This window comes from Myotis daubentonii, chromosome 11 (genome assembly GCF_963259705.1).
Source record: "Myotis daubentonii chromosome 11, mMyoDau2.1, whole genome shotgun sequence".
Taxonomy (NCBI): domain Eukaryota; kingdom Metazoa; phylum Chordata; class Mammalia; order Chiroptera; family Vespertilionidae; genus Myotis; species Myotis daubentonii.
Window position 1 is genome coordinate 8879938 of NC_081850.1, and position 25885 is coordinate 8905822.

At 40.3% G+C, this 25885-nt stretch overlaps 1 protein-coding gene across 5 annotated transcripts in view; it reads right to left on the reverse strand.

The window, feature by feature from the left end:
* The window catches only part of PTPDC1 (protein tyrosine phosphatase domain containing 1), an 88736-nt gene that overhangs the window by 17866 nt on the left and 44985 nt on the right, over positions 1-25885 (reverse strand). For 3 of the 5 annotated variants that reach the window (XM_059656442.1, XM_059656443.1, XM_059656444.1), the window contains exons 3-7: positions 6110-6281; positions 4082-4162; positions 3732-3850; positions 2611-2748; positions 4-1223 (exon numbers count right to left, since the gene is read on the reverse strand). In XM_059656442.1, coding sequence (XP_059512425.1) covers positions 4-1223; positions 2611-2748; positions 3732-3850; positions 4082-4162; positions 6110-6281 — 1730 coding nt within the window. Of the gene's footprint in view, positions 1-3; positions 1224-2610; positions 2749-3731; positions 3851-4081; positions 4163-6109; positions 6282-6752; positions 7000-25885 lie in introns of those variants that run through there. The other 2 variants (XM_059656447.1, XM_059656445.1) reach the window with 2 other exon arrangements.

Here is a 25885-nt window from a genome sequence, read left to right on the forward strand (position 1 = left end):
TACCTGCCACATTTCTACCTTCCTTTTCACTTCCTCCTTTTCTGCAAACTCACTGAAGTTTGCCAGGGCTTTGGCTACCAGTATCCTCCTTTCTTCAACACTCAGTTCAGACTGTAGAGAAGTGTGTGGAGCGACTTCAGGCACATCTTTGCTGCTCTGTGTCTTAGGTCCAACCGAGGACTGTGCTTTGGGGCTGGAGCCATAGTCCACAGGACTGCTGCGGCCACCATGAACTTCACACTGACATGGGGTCCCTTGCTGGGGAGAACAGTGTGGTTTCTTGGGGATATCTGCAATGTTGGGTGTAACTGGTTCCCCAGGATTGGATGAACCTGAAACACCTGAAGAGAAGGTTCTACTTCGCTGTATTTCCTTTGGAATATTCTTCCTTTGGAAAATTGGTGACCCGTCATCTTTCAGTCGTTCTAAGCCTCCAAATTTAGCTGGATTCCAGAAAGAAAATGTATTGTGGACCAGCATTTCCTTATTGAAATCCAGCTGTGGAGTCTGTGGGGTGTCACAGTGGCCTGTGGGCATCCGCTGCCTAGGGATGTGGCAGAATGAGATCTGAGCAGATGCTGTCCACGGGGTCCCTGACTGCTCCAGAAGTGACGCGGCTCTCTGTAAATCTGAGTCGCTGTAGCTGAGTTGCCTTTTCAGGTGAGTCAGGGGCTGAAGGCACTCTACATTCCGTCTCTTCCACAGAGGGTCAAACTCTTGCTCACTGGAAAGAATCATATCCTGATTCTCAACATCCGCCGCCGCTGCAGTGGGCGTGAAGGAGTCCGACGCCTCCCTGTCGTGCCTCAGGAACTCTCTGTCCAGCTGCATTGTGACCACCTCAGAAACGGTCTTTTCAATTTCGGCCGAGAGGCCGGGTGCTTCTACCGCTTCTGTCACTATGGGCCTGTTCTCAGCTAAGTCGAGCAGCAATTTGCACACAAGGTGGATAATTTTTGGCACGTGTTTCAGAAGTCGCGCCTCATAACCATGAAGTAGATGCCGCTGGCGAGTCAGATACTGTGTTAAGGTGACAGCATGTGCTTTGGGGTCACAGCAAGAGAATATGTTGCGAAGAGGAATCAGAAACTGAGTAAATTCCCTCACACACAGTAGCTGTCCTCGAGTCTGAATGGAATTGGGACGCTTTGCCCGAACAAATATAATGGCTTGATCAGCAGTCATTCTTGTTGCAAAAACTAAGTAACAAGCTATTAAAACACCTACATAGTGAAGAAGAAAAAACTAGATGAGAAAAGCTTACATATATTTTTATTTATCACTCTCAGATTATTTAAATTTTATATGTTTTTAGAAACCATATAAATAGGAAAACGTTTTAAGGATAATATAACTTTGTAATTTTTTGCATAGGTGTTTATATATTTATTTGTCTATATGGTACCCCTTGCCTTGACTGAGAACACTCGTTGCCCACTGTACCCAGAGGAAGCACAGAAATTGTCGCAGTGAAGCTAAGTGTGGAGTAACGGGGGATGACGGAGTAATTGTAGAGTGAGTGGGGGATGACTAAGTGTGGAGTAACGGGGGATAACGGAGTAATGGTGGAGTGAGTGGGGGATGACTAAGTGTGGAGTAACGGGGGATAACGGAGTAATGGTGGAGTGAGTGGGGGATGACTAAGTGTGGAGTAACGGGGGGATGATGCAGTAATTGCGGAGGGAGTGGGGCATGACTAAGTGTGGAGTAAGGGGAGTCAGCGTGGAGTTGGGGGGAATCACTGAGTGTGAAATAGGGGAATGACTGAGTAATTGGGGAGTAAGGGGAGGTGATCTAGCATGTTTATCCTTTTTGCTCAACTCTAACATGGGAGAAATAAAGTCCTGCTTCTATTTCCCATTTAACAGTTTCTGAAAATTTCCATCCAATGGATCCATACACTGCCTTTGCCATCAGTTGCTGGAATATTCCTGCCTGGCATTCTGCCAAACTGGACATTTTTAAATTTGGGAAGCAGTCACATTCACAATCTATTTTTCCCCCCTGACAATTCTTCTTATAGACTTGTCTCTATGTGAATATGTGTTTTTTTTCCATACCATGATATAACACTACATTGCTATAAGCACTTTACATTAAGGGAAACAGTATAAACATTATACATTCCCCTAACGAAGCTCCTGAGCAGGTGGGAGACTCCATGGCAGGTACACAGGTACACTACGGCCACAGTCAAGCTCAGGTGTATGGTTGAACCAAATGGTAATGAAGATTCCAACCCATCAGTCTTTATTTCTGTCCAATACCAGCATGACACTGAGATTCTGCTGCCTGTTTAAGTAAAATAATTGATTTTTATATAGAATTCTAGGCATGGATAGACTCTCCTTCACAAACAAAATTCGGACAGTCATGAATTTAAATCTTGGCCCTTCCACTTACTTGATGTAGCAAATTGCTTAGTCTTTTCAAAATTCATATTGTTGCTAAAGATTTATTAAGACAGTAAGTGTAAAATGCTTAGAACAGAAGGTAAAACAATGCTTGCTATTTCCACTATTATTTTTAAAGACATTGGATATTAAAAAATATTATTCTTTATATGTTTAAATATACTACAAGGCAATAAAACAACCCCCTAGAATTTACCTGTTCGACCAAGCCCTGCATGACAATGGATAGCTACTTTTCCTTCTTGTAAGGCAAATGTCATCACCTTCACCATATCTAAGATGGTGGTAAGCGACGCTACACCATAATCCTTCCATCCGAAATTGTAGAAATAAACTGGGCAATGAAAAGAGAATAGGAAAAAAAGCATCAACATACAGGAAAAATATTTGCAAGGAGATGTGAAGAAAGTGAGTGAGTTCATGAAGAGTAGAAAACTGTAAGGCATGCAGATCTCACTAGATGTGTAGGCCTGGAATAATAGGCTTTTTACATTTCCAGTAAGTTTATTGTTAACATTTCTTACGAAGCACATTCCCTATTACTTAAGGCATTTCCTGCTGAAACTCAGACAGAAAGAATTATGGAAAAGCAGGATTGCAAATTAATAAAGTCAGTAATCTACACCCAAATGCCTCAGCTCTGGAGAGAAAGCATAATCCTGGTTAAACATAGTCTAAATGACTGATAAACGGCAGAAGATGGTACAGACTTTTCCACCCAGTGGGGAAAAAAGAGCTAGATGAAAGCTTCTTTAAAAAAGTTCTAAAATCGCACAGGTTGATCCTTTCTAACCTGGTGGGATCCCACCCCAAAGTTCTTATGACTAAGGAGCTTCTGAAAGTGTCACATAAGGAATCCTAGCATCCTACCCAGGGGCAGAACTGCTGTGCTGCAACAAAAGCATCAGCAAGTCCTGGGTTCCAATCCTGCTAACAGAGTTAGGCTGTGTGACTGTGGGCAAAGCAGAACTTGCTAAGCCTGGGTGAAGCAGAAACAACTATGTTACTAGACTGCTTTAAGGATAAAATGAGATAACAGGTCTGACATACTGTTAATGTTAATGCAATCACTAATCAAATGTTACCATTATTTCTACAGGGTCTCTTTTCAAAGTCCCTCTCACAGAAGAAGAAAGCCTGCCCTTTCAACAGCGATACCACAGAAGAATGGTAGCATTCTTTAAAGTTAAAGTGAGCTCATCTTCATGTTTAGGAGCCCTACTACTGCACAGTTATTTCCATCACCTTTTAAAGCTAAGAGCTGAGCAGACCAAAGTCTCTGAGTACTGTCTGGGAGAGAAGGGTGGAAGGACTTACTGCCAGCCTCCATGAAAGCCTCAGGAAGGTACGTGAAACCACTTTCTTGTTCCAGAGGGTTCCCACAGCTGGCATGCTCACCAGGCCGCTGCAGGTTAATGACTGTTTTTAAGCCATGGCTTAAAAGAAAAAGAAAAGAATGAGTCATACTGGGAATTAGCTAGCATTTTTTAAAAAAGTAATCACTTTTAGCATTAATAAACAGTATGAATTATTCTCAAATATCTTATTTGAAATACGTTCTTTACACCTATTGCTAAAATGAAAACACTTTTCCATCGATGCCAAAAGCAATGGAAGAGAAAACATGAGCTGGCTTATTGAAGTGTATGAACAATATGACATTTTACCTCCGAAACTGCTCGATGACGCAGTATTTCTCAAGGAGCTCAGTGGACGGGCGAGCCATGGCCAGGATGTTATCGGTGATCCTACAGATGGGATAAAAGACTGGTGAAATCACAAAACCTAGACCATTCCAGCTCCATGGACTGAGAGCAGGGTAACTAACTACTACTTTTTTTTAGGATTTCAAAAACTCTGTAAGATAAAAATCTCCTTATCCAAATCTGGCCTAAATTTTGCATTATGATTAGGGCTCTAAAAAAAAACAACAACCCTACCTAGCTGCTTAAATCTCTAGGAAAATGCCAGGGCTTAAGTATGGACTGCAACAAAACATTTCCAAGGACACTCAAGAGATTCTAGTGGACATGATGGAGAAACCTCAACTGGAGCAAAGGTGAGGTTCATTATCCATAGGTTTTTAACCAGGTGAGGGGGACAACAGGAGGCATTTTCAGTTCTTGAGCTATCTGCAGTTCAGCTACCTATGTGCTAAATGGAATAAAAACACCTGCTTTGGACGGTTGGTGTGAGAATTCAACATGACACAGATGTAAAGTCTTCAGCAAAAATCCCCACACATGGTTATTAATAAATGCTGAGTTATTGCAATTTAGCAAAAAATAAGATCTCTGGAATCAGTTGGGCTTGGTTTCAAATGCTGTCTTTTCTACTTTCTAAAAGCTGTGTAGCACATTACTTAGTTTCTCTGGACCTCAATTTCTTCACCAATAAAATGACTTTACCAATGCCTACTTCACAACAGTTTGATGAAGAGGAGGTAATAATTTGAAAGTGTCTAGCACAGTGCCTGGCCTGTAGCCAAATGCATGTTTATTGACTGCACAAATGGACAGAGACCTAAGAAATGGCTACGTACAAGGTACATCAGGCAGTCTACCCAAAGATGTGGGTCACATGAACCTGAGAGGAGTAATGTTAAATAAACAGGGCAGGATCCAAAAAGATACCAACTCCCCTCTCCACCCCCGGCGTAATGCCTGAAATTCAACAGGGCTCCCCAAAACATTGGAACCCCCAAGATTTGATAGTACTTGGTATGAGATGAGGAGAGATGTAACATGATATCAGCAGAGGCAAAACAAAAGATTCAGATGGTTCAGTAAAAAACAAATAAAAATATTAATGTGGCCTTAAGCTGCATTATTAGAAATTACATCAGGAATACTGTTGGCTTTCTCACAAGGTTCTTTAAGAAAGACAGTGACTAGAATACGATCTGTGCAGAACAGTGACAGTGGACACCCAACATTATCAAAATCCATGTACCCAGCAAATCCAGTATGAAAAAGTATGGGTTGCAAGTTAAGAGACTCTGGTCAACAAATTATCTAATTTGTAAATGGATTCTTGCTATATACATTGGTTCATCACTAGAATTCTTTAAACAGTGATTTTCAAATGGGATTTGGTCTGATTATCAAAACTTTTTAGGTATCACTAAATTGAAAAGATCTACTTGTCAGTTTACTATTAATAAACCATAAAAAATGCAAGCATCTTTTATTGCCCATTGAACTGACAACTTGGACCACTACTATTGAGGCAGACTGAAGATGTATTTGTGTGAAAGTGGGTCCTTTCACACAGAGAATAGGACCAAAATTAAAGTAAGATTAAAGCTTACCTGTATGAAATTGGAAACTACCTCATAATTTTTCAAATTTATAGCTTAGCATTTTTATTATTTCTAGCAATTTCTGAAATTTAAGAGCTATCTAGTTACCATTTCTTTAAGATATTTACATACATTATTTCACTTAATTAAAAAAAGACCCTATGGCATTGGTTATATTATTTCCATTTCATAGATGAGAAAACTGAGGTTCAGAGTGCCTAAGAGAGTAGGCCACAGCTTGTCAGGCAGCAAGAGATAGGAGGTAAGGTTCTGACTTCAAAACCCCATACATCCTCTTCCATGGCCTCCTGCCACCCGGCACCACATACATCTTCACTACCTTTTCCAACTTAGCCGCAGGGAAGAGCTACAACAGACTGACAGAATCACTCACCAGGACGAGTAGATCCCCTTAATGGCCTGCTCCTGCTCACTCCAGCGGGCTGGATTTTCATATTTGCAAGCTTTGCCCCCACAGGCCATGGAGCAGGCCATGTGTCCAGGAATGACATGCCGTAAACGCTCTCCGACTTTTGTATACTTTGGTGTTGGACGTCCTGAATTGCCTAGAACATGCATGAAGGGATTTGAAACTCCACTCTCCAAACAGAACAGTGACCTGGGAAACGGCTGCCATTTTATCTCAGATTGCAGATGGGGAGCTGGTGCTGACCACCCTTTACTGTGTCAAGATTAAATCCATTTCCATTGCATCTAAGTTCACTATCTCTTAATGTAGGAAACTCTTTCGTACACAATCTCCACATGTCATACTGGTCACAAAGAGAAGAAACCATAAAAGCAGATCTTTTATAAGGGAGTGAGGTTTGTTCAGAACTACATTTTTAAAGAAAAACCACACAAGTCAATAATTTTATCTATTATATATCCACTGAAACTCTCAGCATGACAGACAGTAAAAAGTATAATGCAGAATGGTCAAAAATTAAAAAGGTATAAGCACAGCACAGCCTTTTCACATTCCTTAAATTTAAACTCAAAGTTGAGGCAATCTTTAAGAAGAAAAGGAGTTTTACTTTTTCTCTCTGGGCAAGTTGGGTTTCTCTTGGCGCAGCTGAGAGAGGACACAGCTAGCATCACCTGGAGAGAGGATGAGGAGAGCATCTTGGTGGCGGAGCTGGAGCCGGAGCCGGAGCTGTGCTGCCCCTGCGGCAGCCTCAGTACTGTGTCTGAGGCAGAGTGCCGGCGGCCCTGTAAGAAGGAGCTGAGGAAGGGCATGGCCGAGAGCCGCCGGGGCGGGTCCTGCATGGCGCTGGGCCCCCAAGAGGAGAGCTGGAGGCCAGGAGATGTCAGTGCCAGCTTGCTCCGTGATGAAGTTACACTGAGATAAGAGCATCACTCTGCATGATCTAACAGCCATTCAGGATAGGCTGACTTGTTTCCATAGTGACGAACAAAGAAAGTACTGATTCCCACTCAGAGTTGCACAGGCAAAGTCCCACATGAATGAGCTGCGTTTTGAACAGATTGTTCAAATATGTGGAGGAAACATGTATTTTAAATAAATTATTCCTAAATTACAACTATTCTATTTTGTTTTCCAAACATTTAAAAGATCTGACTGCCCAAAATATTACATCTAAAATACTGTAATGATAGAAAGTTAATTGTAATGAAGTGGGACATGCTGGATATTTATAACATTATTAAACCACCACTGCATTTTTTAAAACCAAAAAAATCTGTTTTCTTGTCAGAACTATTAAATACTTGGATAAAACAAATAAAGATGTCTGTAGGGCTGATATATTAATCAGAAGACATTTACTTTTAGTTTTTATTTTTAGAATGTGAAAACCCAATTCTTGGCGATGCCTTTATTGGATAGTTATAATAGTCAGGCTTCTCAAAAACTCAAATACAATTCGGCGTCTTTAGTCAGTGCCTGGGGAGAAAAGCTTGGGTAATGTCTTGGCAGAGGCCTACAAGCAAACCTCACTAAGTATCACATTTTTTAAAGGAACTGGGTGAGGGGGTGTTGTAACTCGAGGATAAAGAATATAAAGGGAACAGAAACTTTAACAACCACCAATTGTCCTCCTCTTCCTTGGTTAATGTCAGGCTGTACCGCCCCCCACCGCAACACTCCACCCCTCATCTTTCTGTCTCTTGTCTCCAAAATGGTATTTAACCATGTGCACATGGAAACAATCTACTGCCATAGATAGGGCTCTTTTTGTTTTGTCATTTTTTATTTTAACAATTAATAATGCTTTAAGCAAGCACGTTTTAAAAGCAACCCATCTCCCCAACAGGATGCACTCTGTCAAATAAGACAATTTGGTGCTCAAATTCCTACTCACAGTGTAGCACCATGCCCTTGCTATTCTGTGTACAGCGACACAGAATAATTTTTTTAATGTAACCAATCTAGAAGCACAGCTTCCAAAACTTTACAGGAGAGAAAAGAGTTGGTGCTGCGTGGAAGGTAAGTTGGAACCTGATGGCAGAAGACCCCCCACTAAGGGGCGCTCACCTGCTACCTGGGGATCAGGGAGTCAGACTTAAGATCTGAACAAGTCTCTGTGCAGAGGTTCACGCTGCCCTGCAGAGACAGGGCTGGAAGCACAAACCTAGGGACCTACGGACAGTAACTGGAGCAGAGCGAGGGTGTGAGACAGTGCAGAGGCAGACAGATGGCAACTGGAGGGGGCTGGACACAGCGCCGGGAGTTCCTCCCTAAGTGAGCGCCAGAGAGACACTGAAGCTACTGCTGAACATAGGAGCCAGGGAGGAGCAGGTGTGTGACAATCTGGCAGGCAAGCTCCATTTGAGATACAAGGCATGTGAGGTGGCAAAGGAAATCTCAGCCAGCGAATGGGAGGTCCCTATGTCTGCAACTCTAAGGGCACCTACAGAGGAGAGTCCAGGTGACTGTTCTCAATGGTTCTGAAGCAGAAAATAAGTTTGATGAGGGTGACTAGTCTGGATGAAGCTAAGGGTGGGATAGTTAACATATCATCTCAGGAGTAAGTTTCGCTGTGAAATCTTAACTGGGCTGACCTCAAATAGTAAACATGTAACCATTTAAGCACACTCAGTTACTAGACAGTCAGGGACCCTGAGTGGGAGTATTTAGGGAAGTGGACCCACTCCTGTGGCATGTGCTGCAGCTAGACTGGTGCTGAGGTGGAGTGCAGCTGACCTGTGCGCACGGTAGGCAGGGGCAGAGGCCTGCACTTCCCCTAGACACAACAGAACTGTCACTCCACCAATTCATGCTCCAAACTATTCCTTGGCAAAACTCCCAACTCACGGCCATATTCATTTTTAAAAACTACATTTATTTATGCCAAATGGCTTTAATAGGGAAGTGTACCGCCAACCCCACCTTGAACATTCTAGACCAGCCGTGGGCAAACTACGGCCCGCGGGCCGGATCCGGCACGTTTGAAATGAATAAAACTTAAAAAAAAAAAGACCATACCCTTTAATGTAATGATGTTTACTTTGAATTTATATTAGTTCACACAAACACTCCATCCATGCTTTTGTTCCGGCCCTCCGGTCCAGTTTAAGAACCCATTGTGGCCCTTGAGTCAAAAAGTTTGCCCACCCCTGTTCTAGACTCATCTCCCTCCAGTCTTTGTCCCTAGGCATGTGGATTTTCTGCATGTTTATAATCATATTGTAAATACACTTCTTTAGTTTTATCATTTTTATTTAATGGAAACACAATAATTATGACACATTTAGCTGATGCATCATAATTTACTTATTTATTCCTTAGCTCTTAGATATTTATATTATTATCCATGATTTTATTTAAAAATAAGACAAACATTTTCAGGGCTAGAACCTTTCTGATTCTATGTTCTCTTATTTAGTAAATTCCTAGGGATGGTATGACTGGTAAGCAAAATTAAATTTCAAAGCTTATATTTTTACTAGAGGCTCAATGCACAAAATTCATGCCCTTGTGGGGGGGGGGGGTCCCTCAGCTCCATCTATGCCCTCTCGCAGTCCTGGAGCCCTCAGAGGATGTCTGACTGACAGCTTAGGCCTGCTCTGCCACAGAAGCAGGAGCGGCTCCCGCCACTGCGCTTACCAGCCGTGAACCCAGCTCAGGGCTTCTGGCTGAACAGTGCTCAACCTGTGGGCATGCACTGACCACCAGGGGGCAACTCCTGCATTGAGAGTCTGCCCCCTGGTGGTCAGTGCATGTCACAGCAACTGGTTGTTCTGCTGTTTGGTCGATATGCATATTAGCCTTTTATTTTATAGGATTCACATATTTCAACAACTAAGTATGAACATGCTGAAAGAGGAAATATTTTTAGCAACTCAACACAGGTTTATTTCTGAGATCAGAGAGAAATACAGAACTAAAATACAGATCAAGAGATGCTATCTCTGATAGGGTTTTGTGCCAACCTCTTGGACCCCAGAAATCTCCTGATTAATTTTGTGGATCAATTTTGTTATATATACCCACGTTTTTGTTTCACAAATCTATAAGAAAGCATATTTGTGCTACACCCTAAAAATCAATTAAAAATTTTAAATAGGGATCAGTTCTAGTTTGCTAATGATAAATTGTTCAGACTCTTAGAAATAACATTTTAATTTTTATTTAAATTATCAATAAGAAAAAAACAGAAGCCATATCTTTAAATAAACAGGAGCAGCAAGACTATATTAGTTTCTATTTCATATTTTATAGAGAATGGAATGTTTTAGTGGTTTTACGAAGGGCCATGCTTTCAGCAGACACTTAAAAGGCACAGAACCCTTCTCCTAGTGGCCACAGAGAGCTTCTGTAGAAGCTCGTTATCCTCAGCCGCATTAGCTTCTCTCTGCTTTCCTTTCCTCCATCCTGCACAATCGTTACTTACTTGTAGGCCACAAGAACCAACACTACTGTTGTTTTCCCACATACCTGCTAACAACTGATCTATTTTTCCTCCTTTGACAACATATTTTTCTAAATACATAAAAAAATGTCAGTTTTCTATATTTCATGAATATAAAATCAAGGGGGACCCTGCCTCATTACTGTCCCTACCCTTCTCACTCCTAAATATGCTATCTCTAAAAAAAGTCAGCCTCCAAGAAAAAGTAGGAAAACAACATAAAAGATAATCCCTGCAAGCAATCCTACACTCTCCTGAGCTGCTATGATCGTCAATGTACAAAAGACCCCTCTCCCAGCATAATGGACACGGCCTGCTTGCACATGTGGTGTGTGGTGTGTGTGTGTGTGTGTGTGTGTGTGTGTGTGTGTCCCACCAGATACTGTTGTAATTAACTAGTTATTAACAATAGAAAAGGAACAAAGAGAAGGCCAGACATTACAGGCAGGTCATTTGGGCAGCTTCACCAGGAGCTGCAACTGCAACCCCCAGGGAACCACCTGCCCATTCTCTGTAGATCACTGGTGGGGGCCAATAAAGGATAGACGTATGTGCAGTGAAGCTGGGGTGACCAGGGGAAGTACCTGTCAGTCAAACTTGGGGAACCATGGCTTTGTCAGAATGGATGGAACCAACGAAATCCTGCAAAAATTTGGGAACACATAATCTCCTAATAAAGGAGTTCTCTGTCTTGTTGCTCCTGACTCTTGGCTTCCTGGCATTCGCCAAGCCCATGTGCAATGGACAAATGGGCTGATGCTGGACTGGACTTGGCTCCAACATGGAAAGAAAATTCTGGACACTGGCTCTGACTTTAGCTCTGCTGAAGCCCCAACTATACTTCTTCTATGACTGGACTAGGAGAAATGGGATCTTGGAATTTCAGGGGTGTAATTCCACAGAAATAAAGCTTTCTACAATATCTCATCCTCTCTCGCAAGTTTCAGAAAATTCTTTTTCTTGGGATATTGCAAGTAATCCACCCCCACGAGCAACAGGTGGGGATGAGGACCTCTCCCCACCGGTAACACACCCACAGTTTTACTCAGAATCATCCAGAGTAATATCTAAGGAACCAAATGAGATACTGGTCACTGCAATGTGAAATTATCTACACTTGTCATAAGCACAATAAACAACAAAATTAAAGACAAATCTCAAAAACTGGTAATTTCCTGTTATACTCTAGATTTCGGAAAGGACTAAGAATTCCTACTCAGAGAATGGGGTGGGAGCAGGAGGTCCATCTAACCCAGGGGTGGGCGAACTTTTTGACTTGAGGGCCACAATGGGGTCTTAAACTGGACCGGAGGGCCGGAACAAAAGCATGGATGGAGTGTGTGTGTGAACTAATATAAATTCAAAGTAAACATCATTACATAAAAGGGTACGGTCTTTATTTATTTATTTATTTATTTATTTATTTATTTATTTTTATTTTTTAAAATATATTTTATTGATTTTTTACAGAGAGGAAGGGAGAGAGATAGAGAATTAGAAACATCGATGAGAGAGAAACATCGATCAGCTGCCTCCAGCACATCTCCTACTGGGGATGTGCCCGCAACCCAGGTACATGCCCTTGACAGGAATCGAACCTGGGACCTTTCAGTCTGCAGGCTGACGCTCTATCCACTGAGCCAAACCGGTTTTGGCTGGTCTTTTTTTTTTTTTTTTTTTTTTTTTTTTTTTTAGTTTTATTCATTTCAAACGGGAAGGATCTGGCCCGCGGGCCGCAGTTTGCCCACGGCTGATCTAACCTCATCCCTAAATCAATAAAGGAGTCACGTCCAGGAACTGGGCTGGAACACCTACTTTCCAACCTATCATTTTGCACTTTTTGTGACAGGAGGCTCACTTCTCACATGGCAACTAATTATTCAACTGCTGTACAGCTCAAGAGGTTTTCTAATGATGAGTCAAAATCCATTTTCTCTGTAAACACTGGTTGCAAATTCATCCCTCTAAAACAAACAAACAAAAACAAACAAATCATCTGACTTGCAAGGTTTTTAAATATCTGAAGACAAAACTTCTCCAAGATCTCCCCTATTTAGGATAAGTTAATTTTTTCAGACATCCTTAGTATATCACTGTTTCCAGATCCTTCACTATGATTCTCCTTCTAAGGGACCCTCTTCTCCCTCCACAGCTAAACTCCTAAAAAAGCTGCTCATGTCTATCATTTCCATTTGTCACCAGTCTCATCCTCAACTTCTATTTAACTCTGGTCTCTGCCTGCCCTGAAACTGCTCTGCTTAAGGTCTCCAATGGCCTCTGATTCAAGATGGACTGGTTCTGACTGCTCAGCAGCATGCAAACCAGTTGAACAACTTAACTTTAATTTTAAACACTTTTTGGAGAGGATTTTATTTTATTTTGAATCAATCTCAAATTTACAGAAAACTTATAACAAAGAATATTTTCTCTTGAACCATTTGAGAAGAAGCGGCAGATAGACTGTCCCATTACTCCAATTAACAGCATTTATTTCCCATAAATAATGAGGTTATTCTCTACAATTCCCCCAAATTATGATTGATACATTACTAGTTGCCCTTTATTCCACAGACCTCACTCAAGCTTCACTGATTATCTCAATACTAGAGGCCCCATGCATGAAATTCATGCAAGGGGCTTGGCCCGCCACCTCCCCCTCCCGCTGCGGCTTTGTCCAGAAGGTCATCCGGCCTAATTAGCATATTACACTTTTATTATTATAGACTAGTAGCCCTGTGCATGAATCAATAGCTCGCTGCCGCCCTCCTGCAGCTCTCTGCCCGCTGCCCCGCCCTCCTGTAGCTCCCCCTGCCCCCACTCTCCCCCAGCACCCCCTTTATAGCTTGCTGCCCTGCCCCCTCCTGTAGCTCTCCGCCGCCCACCTGCTTGCAGCTCGCTGCCCCACCCTCCTGCTGATCCGTGATCCGGTCATTACACGGTCAGTCATTACGGAACTATCATTTGCATATTACATCTTTTTTAAAAAATATATTTTATTGATTTCTTACAGAGAGGAAGGGAGAGGGATAGAGTTAGAAACATCGATGAGAGAGAAACATCGATCAGCTGCCTCCTGCACACTCCCCACTGGGGAAGCGCCCGCAACCAAGGTACATGCCCTTGGCTGGAATCGAACCTGGGACCCTTCAGTCCGCAGGCCAACGTTCCATCCACTGAGCCAAACCGGTCAGGGCTGCATATTACATCTTTATTATGTAGGACTAGTAGCCCGGTGCATGAAATTCCTGCACATTAAAAGGGAATTAATTGCCCTAACTGCTTTGGCTCAGTGGATAGAGCATCAGCCTGTGGACTCGTGGACTCAAGGGTCCCAGGTTCAATTCCTGTCAAGGGCATGTACCTTGGTTGCGGGCACATCCCCAGTTGGGGGTGTGCAGGAGGCAGCTGATCGATGTTTCTCTCTCTCATCGATGTTTCTAACTCTCTATCCCTCTCTGTAAAAAATCAATAAAATATATATTTTTTTAAAAAGGTAATTAGCAGAGATATTTTAATATTGGTATGTGCCCTTTCTCTATAATATAAGTGTGAGAGATGAAAGGAAATTAGTAAAATGTATATGAAAATAATATATAAATTTATTAGTAAAAAAACAGTAACAAAAGGATATAACAACAACAGAGGCATGATATAAAAATGACAAAAACATGATATGAAAACAACAAAAACATGATATAAAAACAACAGTGATGCAAACAATGACTGATAAAGTGATTAAACTTATTCTAATATCTCCCTGTACACCACATTAAGAGTAAAAACACTTTCAGATGCTTGACTAATTTCCCTTGTGATGAAGTATTTAGAACTTTAACTGTAACGTCACATGCTCTTCAAACTCAAGAGAAAGCAACATATAACTGACCATGTGTGAAAACAGTTTCAGGTAGGAATATGCCTACTCTGTCTAGAGTTTGTCCTTGTGATTTATTAATAGTCATCACAAATGCTGGTATCATGAGAAACCATCATTGAATCAATTTAAATGGGAGGCCAGTGTCAGATGGGGACAAATTAATTCTTGGAATCAGAACAACTTCTCCCTCTGCAGATCCTGTTAATACTTCAGCTTTGATAATGTTAGGTCATAATCTTTTGATAATAAATCTGGTACCATTACAAAGACCCCATTTACTATTGAGATTTCTCAATAGCATGATGATTGCACCCACTTTCAATTTTAATTTATGACATGGCATTCCTGAAGGAGTAATACTATTAAGAAATTGGATGGGAAAATTTTCCTTTTCAGCATCATCTGTGGAATCAATGGAATCAGTGATGACTCAAATATGTGTGAAAATCTCCATCGAGTATATCCAAATTTTCTTCATTTAATTTTTGAACATGCTCATTTTTTGGACAAAGAATTACACATTTAGATATATTTTTAATATTATCTATAGCAGTGGTTCTCAACCTTGGCTACACATTAGAATCACCTGGGAATCTTTTTAAAATCCTGATTCCTGGGCTGCATCCTCTGGAAATTGTTTCTTTGTTATGGGGTGGGGCCACAACATTAGTAACAAAGAAACAGAATTTCTGGATAAGACTGTGAACAAAGACCACTAGGGGGTGCACCAAGGAAGCATAACAAAATGCGGAGACAAAGAAACAGGACAAAATTGTCAATGGAAGATATAGAGTTCAGAACCACACTTTTAAGGTCTCTCAAGAACTGTTTAGAAGCCGCCGATAAACTTAATGAGATCTACAAGAAAACTAATGAGACCCTCGATGTTATATTGGGGAACCAACTAGAAATTAAGCATACACGGACTGAAATAACGAATATTATACAGACTCCCGACAGCAGACCAGAGGAGCGCAAGAATCAAGTCAATGATTTGAAATGCGAGGAAGCAAGAAACACCCAACCGGAAAAGCAAAATGAAAAAAGAATCCAAAAATGCGAGGATAGTGTAAGGAGCCTCTGGGACAGCTTCAAGTGTACCAACATCAGAATTATAGGGGTGCCAGAAGATGAGAGAGAGCAAGATATTGAAAACCTATTTGAAGAAATAATGACAGAAAACTTCCCCTACCTGGTGAAAGAAATGGACTTACAGCTCCAAGAAGCGCGGAGAACCCCAAACAAAAGGAATCCAAAGAGGACCACACCAAGACACATCATAATTAAAATGCCAAGAGCAAAAGACAAAGAGAGAATCTTAAAAACAGCAAGAGAAAGAAACTCAGTTACCTACAAGGGTATACCCATACGACTGTCAGCTGATTTCTCAACAGAAACTTTGCAGGCCAGAAGGGAGTGGCAAGAAGTATTCAAAGTGATGAATACCAAGAACCTACAACCAAGATTACTTTATCCAGCAAAGCTATCATTCAGAACGGAAAGTCAGATAAAGAGCTTCACAGATAAGGAAAAGCTAAAGGAGTTCATCACCACCAAACCAGGATTATATGAAATGCTGAAAGGTATCCTTTAAGAAGAGGAAGAGGAAGAAAAAGGTAAAGATACAAATTATGAACAACAAATATGCATCTATCAACAAGTGAATCTAAGAATCAAGTGAATAAATAATCTGATGAACAGAATTATCTGGTGATTATAATAGAATCAGGGACATAGAAAGGGAATGGACTGACTATTCTTGGGGGGAAAGGGGTGTGGGAGATGCGGGAAGAGACTGGACAAAAATCGTGCACCTATGGATGAGGACAGTGGGTGGGGAGTGAGGGCGGAGGGTGGGGCGGGAACTGGGAGGAGGGAAGTTATGGGGGGGAAAAAAGAGGAACAAATGTAATAATCTGAACAATAAAGATTTAATTAAAAAAAATCAATAAAAAAAAAAAAGAAGAAACAGAATTTCTGGAGGATGAGGCCCAGAAATCAGGATTTTAAAAAGATTCCCAGGTGATTCTAATGTGCAGCCAAGGTTGAGAACCACTGATCTATAGATATATATTTCCAAAGGTAGCTTCAGTAATAGACCCATTACAAATCATTTCACTTCCACGCTCTGCTCCGAGGGCGGGTTCCTGCCTGAAACCTCACCCTGAGGGCGCGTTCCTTCCTGAAACCTTGCCCTGAGGGCAGGTTCCTGCCTGAAACCTTGCCCTCCAGGAAACAGCTGGGGGAAGGCACAGCCGTTTCCAAGACAACCCCTGCAGGACTGACTTCCTTCCGGTTGGTCTCGCTTATGGCCGTGCTGTTACACCCAGGGTTTTTATATAAGTAGATTCCTTATAGAACATTAGCCCATACAACATTCATACAATGCTGTACTTAGTCATCCTGTCTCTTTCATTTATTTCACTCTAGAAAAAGTTCCTCAGTCTTTTCTTGACTTGGATGCCCTTGACTTTTGAAGTGTACAGGACAGTTATATTGCAGAACATCTCTCAATTTAGATGTGTCTGTTTCCTCATGATTAGATCCACGAAGCCCTGGTGTCTACTGGTGAAGAACAGTATTTAGAAAGAAGTCTGGGTGCTAGGTTTGCTCAGTGCTACTACTGTTACCACCAGGCCCTCTCAGTGGACAGAGCTAAGGAACAGGTGCACTACATACATGCAAACACACAAATCACACATTTAGATATGTACTTGTTTCTACATGGATGCATGTACACTGAAATCAAAGAGTTCATCCTGAAATTACCAATTCCAATCAAACAACATAGACTTCCTCCCAATCTCCTCCTTTTTCTGTAACTGTAACTCCCTTTTCTGAAGGTGAGAACCTGCTACCATTATCCTTAACATATTTAGTTACCTAACCAGGCTCCCTCACTTCTACTGCTCTCTCCTCAACATGGATGCCTCCCTTTCCCCATTTGGACTCTAATACCCAAAGCGAGGCTGCTGTTGCCACCTTCCTGTGTGGATGCCTCTTCTCACTGCCTGTGTTTTGATACTCTATGCAGGGCTACCTACCATGCAGGAGCTCTGACACCTTGGGTATTCTAACACAATGAGTCAGGCCAGCCTCTCACATGGACATCGTCCTGCTCAGGTATCATGACTGCTAGGCTGCCCCCATAGGGATCCCCCTCACCCCGCATGGCTTCTAGCACTGCAGCCTGACCCACTGTCTGGTGTAGATATTACTTTTCATGGCCTTGCCCAGTGGCTTTTGGACTGAATTGTTCAGGAAGGGAAGAGAAAATAAGAGGAAGAGAAAGTTCCTTACTTGTTTTCTTTAATTGTGGTAAAATATACATTAACATAAAATTTACCATTTTTAAGTGTATAGCTCCGAGGCATTAAGTACATTCACACTGTTGTGCAACTATCACCACCATCCATCTCCAGAAAATCTTCCCAGACTAAATGGGAAACTCTGTACCCACTAAACACCAACTCTCTACTTCACCCTCGCTCAGCCCCTGGCAACCACTATTCTATTTCCTGTCTCTATGAATTCGATTATTCTAGGTACCTCATATAAGTAGACTCATATAATTATTTTTGTCTTTTTGAGACTGGCTTATTTGACTGGCTTATTTCACTTGGCATAATATCTCTAAGGTTCATCCATGTTGTAGCACGTGTCAGAATTTCTTTACTTTTTCTCCCTAGGGCTAAATAATACCCCATTGTATATACATGCTGAATTTTGACTATCCAAATTCATGTGTTGATAACATTCAGTTGTTTCTAACATTTGGTGGTGTGAATGCTGCTATGACTATGGGTATACAAACATCTGCTAGTATCACTATTTTCAATTCTTTTGGTATATACCCAGAAGTGGAATTGTTGGATCATGTGGTACTTCTATTTTTATTTTTTTTAGAAACTGCCATACTGTTTTCCCTAGTGGCTGTACCATGTACACGCCAGCAATATTTAGGATTCCAATTTCTCCACACTGTCACCAACATTTGTTATTTCTGTGTTGTTTGTTTTAAATAACAGCCATACTAATGGATATGCAGTGGTATTTCATTGTGGTTTTGATTTGCATTTCCATAGCAGTTAATAATGTGCTTATAAACATATGTGTATCTTTTTAACAGAAATGTCTATTAAAGTAATTTGGTCCATTTTTCTTTTTTTTTTTTTTTTTTTTAAATATATTTTATTGATTTTTCACAGAGAGGAAGGGAGAGAGATAGTTAGAAACATCGATGAGAGAGAAACATCGATCAGCTGCCTCCTGCACATCTCCTACTGGGGATATGCCCGCAACCCAGGTACATGCCCTTGACCGGAATCGAACCTGGGACCTTTCAGTCCGCAGGCCGACACTCTATCCACTGAGCCAAACCGGTTTCGGCTGGTCCATTTTTCAATTGGATTGTTTGCTTTTGGTTGTTGAGTTTCAGGATTTCTCTATGTATTCTGGATATTAATTCCTTATTAGATACATGAATTGTAAATAGTTTCTCCTATTCTGTAGGTTGACTTTTCATTCTTTTGATAGTGTTTTTTGATGTACAAAGTTTTTAATTTTGATGAAGTTCAATTTCTTTTGTTGCCTGTGCTTTTAGTGTCATATCCAAGAAATCACTGCCAACACCAATGTTATGAAGCTTTTCCTCTATGTTTTCTTCTAAGAGTTTTATGCTCTTAGCCCTTATGCTTTGAATTAACTTTCTATATGGCATAAGATAAAGGTCTGACATAATTTTTTTTTGCATTTTCATACCCAGTTCCCCCGCTCTTCCCCCCTAATTGAGGGGAAAAAATGTCTTTTTCCCACTGAAAAGTCTTGCACTCTTGTTGAAAATCATGTGCTCACATATGTAAGGGGTTTTCTCTGGGGTCTCTATTCTATTCCATTGGTTCTTGTATTCATCTGTCTTCATGCCAGTACTGCACTGTTTTGATTACTGCAGTTCTGTATTATGTTTTGAAATCATGAAACAAGGCTATTTGGAAGTCCTTCAAAATGCCACATACATTTTGGGGTGGATTTTTCTACTTCTATAAATACCATTATTGGGATTCTGATAGGAACTACACTGAATCTGTAGATCTGATTGGGTTGTGCTCATATCTTAACAATATTAAGTCTTCCAATCCATGAATAGAGACTTTCCCATTTATTTCGAACTTCGTTAAGCAATGATTTGCAGTTTTCTTTCAGCAATGATTTGCAGTTTTCAGTAAGGCAGCTGAGAATACTGGGTCCTGACAGCCCTCCCCCCACCTTGTTTGTAGGTCAGAGGTTCCATGCTGAGAAAGGTAAACCAAAAAAGACCAGAAGCTACTACCTCTACTCAGCTTGCAAAGCAGGGATAGCAATTAGGGAAGAGGGCCACCGGCCTCACTCTAAACTCCAGAGCCAAACCTAGGAGACTTTGCCCAGTGGGAAAGGCAGACCTTAAAAACAGAGAACTCTGAAGTTATTTCCAAAGAAACTGTCTTTATCTGAAACATAGTGTGAGGAAGTTCATGCCTAACCAATGTTTCCTAAAACAATGAAGGCTTTCGTTGTAAGCAATTAAGAGGAGGCTGGTAGATTCATGAGAGCAACAAGCTAAAGTGTAAAACAGCTAACTTACTAAAAAGAACCAGAGAAAGAGACAACTTAGAAGAGCCCTCACAGGTTAAGAACAAACCTCAAAGACTGGCCTCAAAAATCACCACAGCCTGAACTTAATTGGATCAAACTGTAGAGCAACAAATGCCTCAAGGCTCTGTCAAAAGTAATAAAGTGACCAGCAGGTGGCTGGTGAAAGCTAACAGTTGCATGTGACAACAATTGAGGGAGACAGTTTAACAGAAAGATTAGTGAGGGAGCCGAAACCGGTTTGGCTCAGTGGATAGAGCGTCGGCCTGCGGACTGAAAGGTCCCAGGTTCGATTCCGGTCAAGGGCATGTACCTGGGTTGCGGGCACATCTCCAGTGGGAGATGTGCAGGAGGCAGCTGGTCGATGTTTCTCTCTCATCGATGTTTCTGACTCTCTATCTCTCTCCCTTCCTCTCTGTGAAAAATCAATAAAATATATTTAAAAAAAAAAAAAAAGATTAGTGAGGGAGAGAAAGAGAGCCCTGCCACAACACTGTCATCCCAGGTCTGTGCCCTCCCTTGAAGGAGTCACATCAGAGGCTTTGGAACGTGGAGAAAACAGATCTCACTAAAATGGTCTGTCTAGTCAAGTCTCTAAGCAAGCATGTCAAACTCGCGGCCCACAACGCATATTTTTGCAGCCCAGCCAATATAACGGTATGTAAGAAACATTTTAATAAAAATTTCGTAACTTAATTTTTACAATATCCTGTTATACATAATCATTAATAATGAACTACAATGTTCGCTAATGACTGATTACTATAATTGTGTTGCATCCATTTCCCTTCCGTGCCTTATGCGCAGGCGTACCACTTCTCTCAACAAATATTAGCAGCGAATATTTTAGCAGCCCATTACCACGTCATTAGTCTTGTACTGACTTGTTTGGTGTGCGCAACAGGAAATATTTCGCTTTCTGAGAAAAAGAAAAATAGGTTTATTTGTGTTACGCTTATTAATTTGTGCAGTTATTCAGTGTCTGGTAAGTTAATGTTCAAGAAAAAATATTAATTTTTATTAAAATGTTCTATTATTTTATGTGAATTATTACTCATTTATTTCAGCCCTTTGTATTCACATGTCTCTATCGGAATAAATCTACATTTCTATGAAAATCAAAGCTTTTGTTTTTTTCCAGCCCAATGTAAACTTAATCCTTGTTTATTTGGCCTGTGTTAGCCTTTGAGTTTGACATGCTTGCTCTAAACAAATAGTCAGGCAAAAGCAAAAAACAGTTCGACTGGTGTGACTCAGTGGTTGAATGTCGACTTCTGAACCAGGTCACGATTTCTAGTGAGGGCACATGCCGGGGTTTCAGGCTCGGTCCCCAGTAGGGGGCGTGCAGGAGGCAGCCAATCAATGATTCTCTGTCATCATTGATGTTTCTATCTCTCTCTCCCTCTCCTTTCCCTTCCTTTGAAATCAACAAAAATACATATATATTTTAAAAAGTAACAAACAAATAAACAAACAAAAACCCAACAAGTTTGGTATGGAAGAGGTGATATGGAGGTATCATTAGAAACTACTGGTGAGAAGGCCCAGGCAACGTATTTACAGGCAAAGTCTTCAAAGTGACCACTGTAAATATGCTTGAAGACTAAAGAAAACCAAGAAGTAAAGGAAGCTATGATAACAAAGTCTCATCAAATAAAGAGCCAGAAATTATTTTTAAAAAACCACACACAAATGGAAATTCAGAAGTTTTAAAAGTATAATAATAATGAAAAAAATCACTAGAGAGTTTCAATAGCAGATTTGATGCAGAAAGAGGAAGATAAATTGATAGAGATTATATATCTTGTAGAACAGAGAATAAAGAATAATAATAAAAAAGAACAGAAATTCAGAGAAATGTTGGACATTCCTGAGTGTGCCAAAATACATGGAATTGATGTACCAGAAGGAAAGGTGCAAAAAAAATCAGAAAAAATATTAGAAGAAATAATGGCTCAAAAAACTTCCCATATTTGATGAAAAACACTAATCTATACATCCAAGAAGTTCAACAAACTCCAAGTAGCATAAAAGAAAGAGATCCACACCAAGACATGTCATAGTAAAAATGCTGAAAGCCAAACACAAAGAGAAAAATGATTCCCTATGTACAAGGGAACTTACTAGTAAATAAGATTTCAGCTGATTTTTTATCAGAAACAAGTGAAAACCAAAAAGCAAAGGGATAATATATTCAAAGTACTGAAATTAAACATTGTCAACCAAAAATCTTATATCCAATAATATTATCTTTTAAAATGGAAGGGGAAATACATTCCCAGATAAATAAAAAAATAGGGACTTTCTTGCTAGCAGACCCAACTTACAATAAATATTAAAGGACATTCTTCAGATTGAAAGCAAGTGACCCAAGAAATTAATGTGAATCCACATGAAAAGAAGAAGGATATTGGTAAATTACAAGGCAGTATAATATATAATATTGTAATTACTTAAGAATATAAGACAGTAAAAATGTGCTTTTCTTTTCCTTTATTCCATTAAGTGATTTGAAAAGGACTGTACAAAATAATATGTATATAAATATATTGTTGGGGCTATCCATTTAGAAATGTAATATATATGACAGTAATAGCACAAAGGAGTAGGTGGGTGTAGAGTTGTATTAAAGTAAGTATGAGACAGAAGATGATAATTCAAATCCACAAGAGCAAATGAAGAAAACCAGAGAGGGCAAAAACAAAAATTAATATAATAAACTAGTATCCACAGTAGTCTATAAAGAACTCTTAAAACTCAACAATAAAAAGATAAATAACCCAATTAAAAAATGGGCAAAGGATATGGATAGACATTTCTCCCAAGAAGATATACAAATGGCCAATAAGCATGAAAAGATGTTCAATATCATTAGTCAGTAGGGAAATACATTTCAAAACCACAGTTTGGCACTTCTTCAAAATGTTAAACATGAAGTCACCATGTGACCCAGTAATTCCACTCCTAGGTATAGTCTCAAGAGCAACTGAAAATACATCCAGGGCTTGTCCTTGGGGGTGGGAGTGGCAGGCGGGGGGGGGGGGGGGGAGGAGTCAACTGGGGAGAAAGGAGACATATGTAATACTTTAAACAATAATTTTAAAAAAATACATTCACACAGCCCTGGATGGTATTGCTCAGTGGTGAGAGTGTTGGCCCATGAACCTAAGGATCTTGGATTTGATTTCTGGTCAAGGGAACATACCTAGGTTGCAGGTTCAAACCCCAGGCCCAGGCAGGGAGCACGTAGGAGGCAACCAATCGATGTATCTCTCTCACATCAGTTTCTTCTTTCTCCCCCCGCCCCCTCTCTGTTACCCCCTCCCCTAATCTCTCCCTTCCACTCTCTCTAAAAATCAATGGAAAAGATATGCTTGGTGAGGATTAACAAAAACAACAGAAAATACACCCCCACAAAAACATATACACAAAAATTCATGAGCATTATTAGACTAGCCAAAAGCACAAACAACCAAATTGTGCATCAATCCAAATAGATAAACAAAATGTAGTATATTCATACAATGAAATATTACTCAACAATAAAAAGGATGGCATATGATACATGCCACAAGGATGAATCTTAAAAACATTATCACGCTAAATAATAGAAGGCAGACACAAAATATCACATATATTAGTATTATTCTATTTATATGAAATGTCCTGAATAGGCAAATCTGTATGGACAAAAGTAGATCAGTGGTTAGCAGGGACTAAGGAAAAGAAAAAATGGGGATCGATTGCTAATTGGTACAGAATTTCTTTATGATCTGATGATGGTGTTCTGGATTTAGACGGTGGTGATAATTTCACAGCTTTGTATACTAGTATGTACTAAAAATCACTGAATATTTTAAAAGAGTGAATTTTATCATAAAAAATGAGCAAGAGATTTGAATGGGTAGTTCTCAAAAAAAGTAAATATGGCCAACAAGCACATGAAAAGACATTTAACATCGTCAGTCAAAAAAAAAAAAAAAAAAAAAAAGCAAACTGAAACCACAATGAGATGCCACTTCATACCCCCATGGAGAACTATGATTAAAAAGTCAGACAATAAGTGTTGGTGAGGATGTGAAAAAATAAGAGCCCTCAAAAACGCTGGTGGGAATGTAAAATGGTAAACTACTTTGGAAGAAAATCTGACAGTTCAAATAAGCGAAGAGTTAGCATACAACCCCAAAGTTCTACTAAGTATATACCCCCCAAAATGAAAACATGCCCACACCAAAACTTGTACACAAATGTTCAAAGCAGCATACTCACAAAAGCCAAAAAGTGGAAACAACACAACTGTCCATCAACTGATGAATGAATTAAAAAATGTGTGAAGCAGGCTAGTTGGCTCTCCTGTCTTCCCCACACTGTCCCCAGTGTCACTGGAGCCTAGTGGGGAGCTGAGCCTCCAACTCCACCTGCATGCATGAGGAGAAAAAAAGCGGTAAGAGGTGGGATAGTTGGCACTATGTTTCCTGCCCTCCCCCCATGTCCACAGGGCACAGCAGGAAAATGAGCTTCAGTCACACCCTGCAGCAACAAAGTGGGGTGAATCACCTTTTCATTTCCTCTTTCCCAGATGGCAGTGGGGTCCAGTGGGAAGCTGGTCATCTTTCTTTATTCAGGAAGCTGGTCTTACACCCCCACTCAAAAGTAACATGAGAGTGCAGGGCAATGCTCTACCTTCTCCACAAAGGTGTCAGGGAGCTTATGGGAGAGCTGAAATTCCATCTGATTCATGTGCAAGGAGGCAGTGTAAGTGCTCCACTTTTGTTGGGGTGGAGTCAACAAGGCTGAATGGGAAAGTAAGCATTCAGACTCACCTGGTCTCGAGCTACGCTCCAATAGGGAGAACACTCACTAAAATAAAAACAAGCAGGATTCAAAATATCTACAAGATCACTTGTTATTCCAGGAACCAAAAAAATCACAACAAGAATGAGAAAAGACAATCAACAGATATCAAAACAGAGATAAATATGTTGAAGATATCCAATAAGGATTTCAATGAAGCTATCCTAAAAATAATTCAACATGTAATTACCGATTCTCTTAAAACAAATGAGTAGAATGCTCAGCAAAGAAGTAGAGGTTATATAAAAAAAAAAAAAAAAAGAACCAAACAGTAATAACAGAACTAAAAAATACATAACTAAAATTTAAAAACTCTCTGGATGGGTTAAATAGCATAGTGAAGATGACAGAATGTAATTAGTGACCTTGAGCACAGATAGATGAACAGAAATTATATAATATGAACAACAGAGAGAAAAATAGACTAATACAAATCAACAGATTCTCAGATGCCTGTAGGAAATTAACTAAAGGGCTAACAATATTCGTATCATTGAGTCTCAAAGGGAAAGCAGAAAGGGAGTGGGACTGAAAACGTATTCAAAGAGATAATGGCTGCAAGTCTCCCAAATTTGGGGAAAGACTTAAACCTACTTGTTTAAGAAGCTAAAGGAACCTTAGATAGGATACAAGCAAAGAAATCTATGCCAAGATGTATTCTAATAAGACTTCTGAAAACTGAAGACAAAAATATCTTGAAAGGAACCAAAGAGAAATGACAATTATAGGAAAAAAGCCCAATCTGAATGACAGCCATTTCTCACCTAAAAGAATGAAGGCTAGAGGAAGTGGCATAACATTTTTCAAGTTTTTGAGAGAAAAGAACTGTCATATGCAAATGTTATAGCTGGCAAAAATATTCTTCAAGAATAAAAGAGAGAAGTGACACTAACAGCACAGAGGAGTAGGCATCTCCAAACACCCATCCTACCAACAG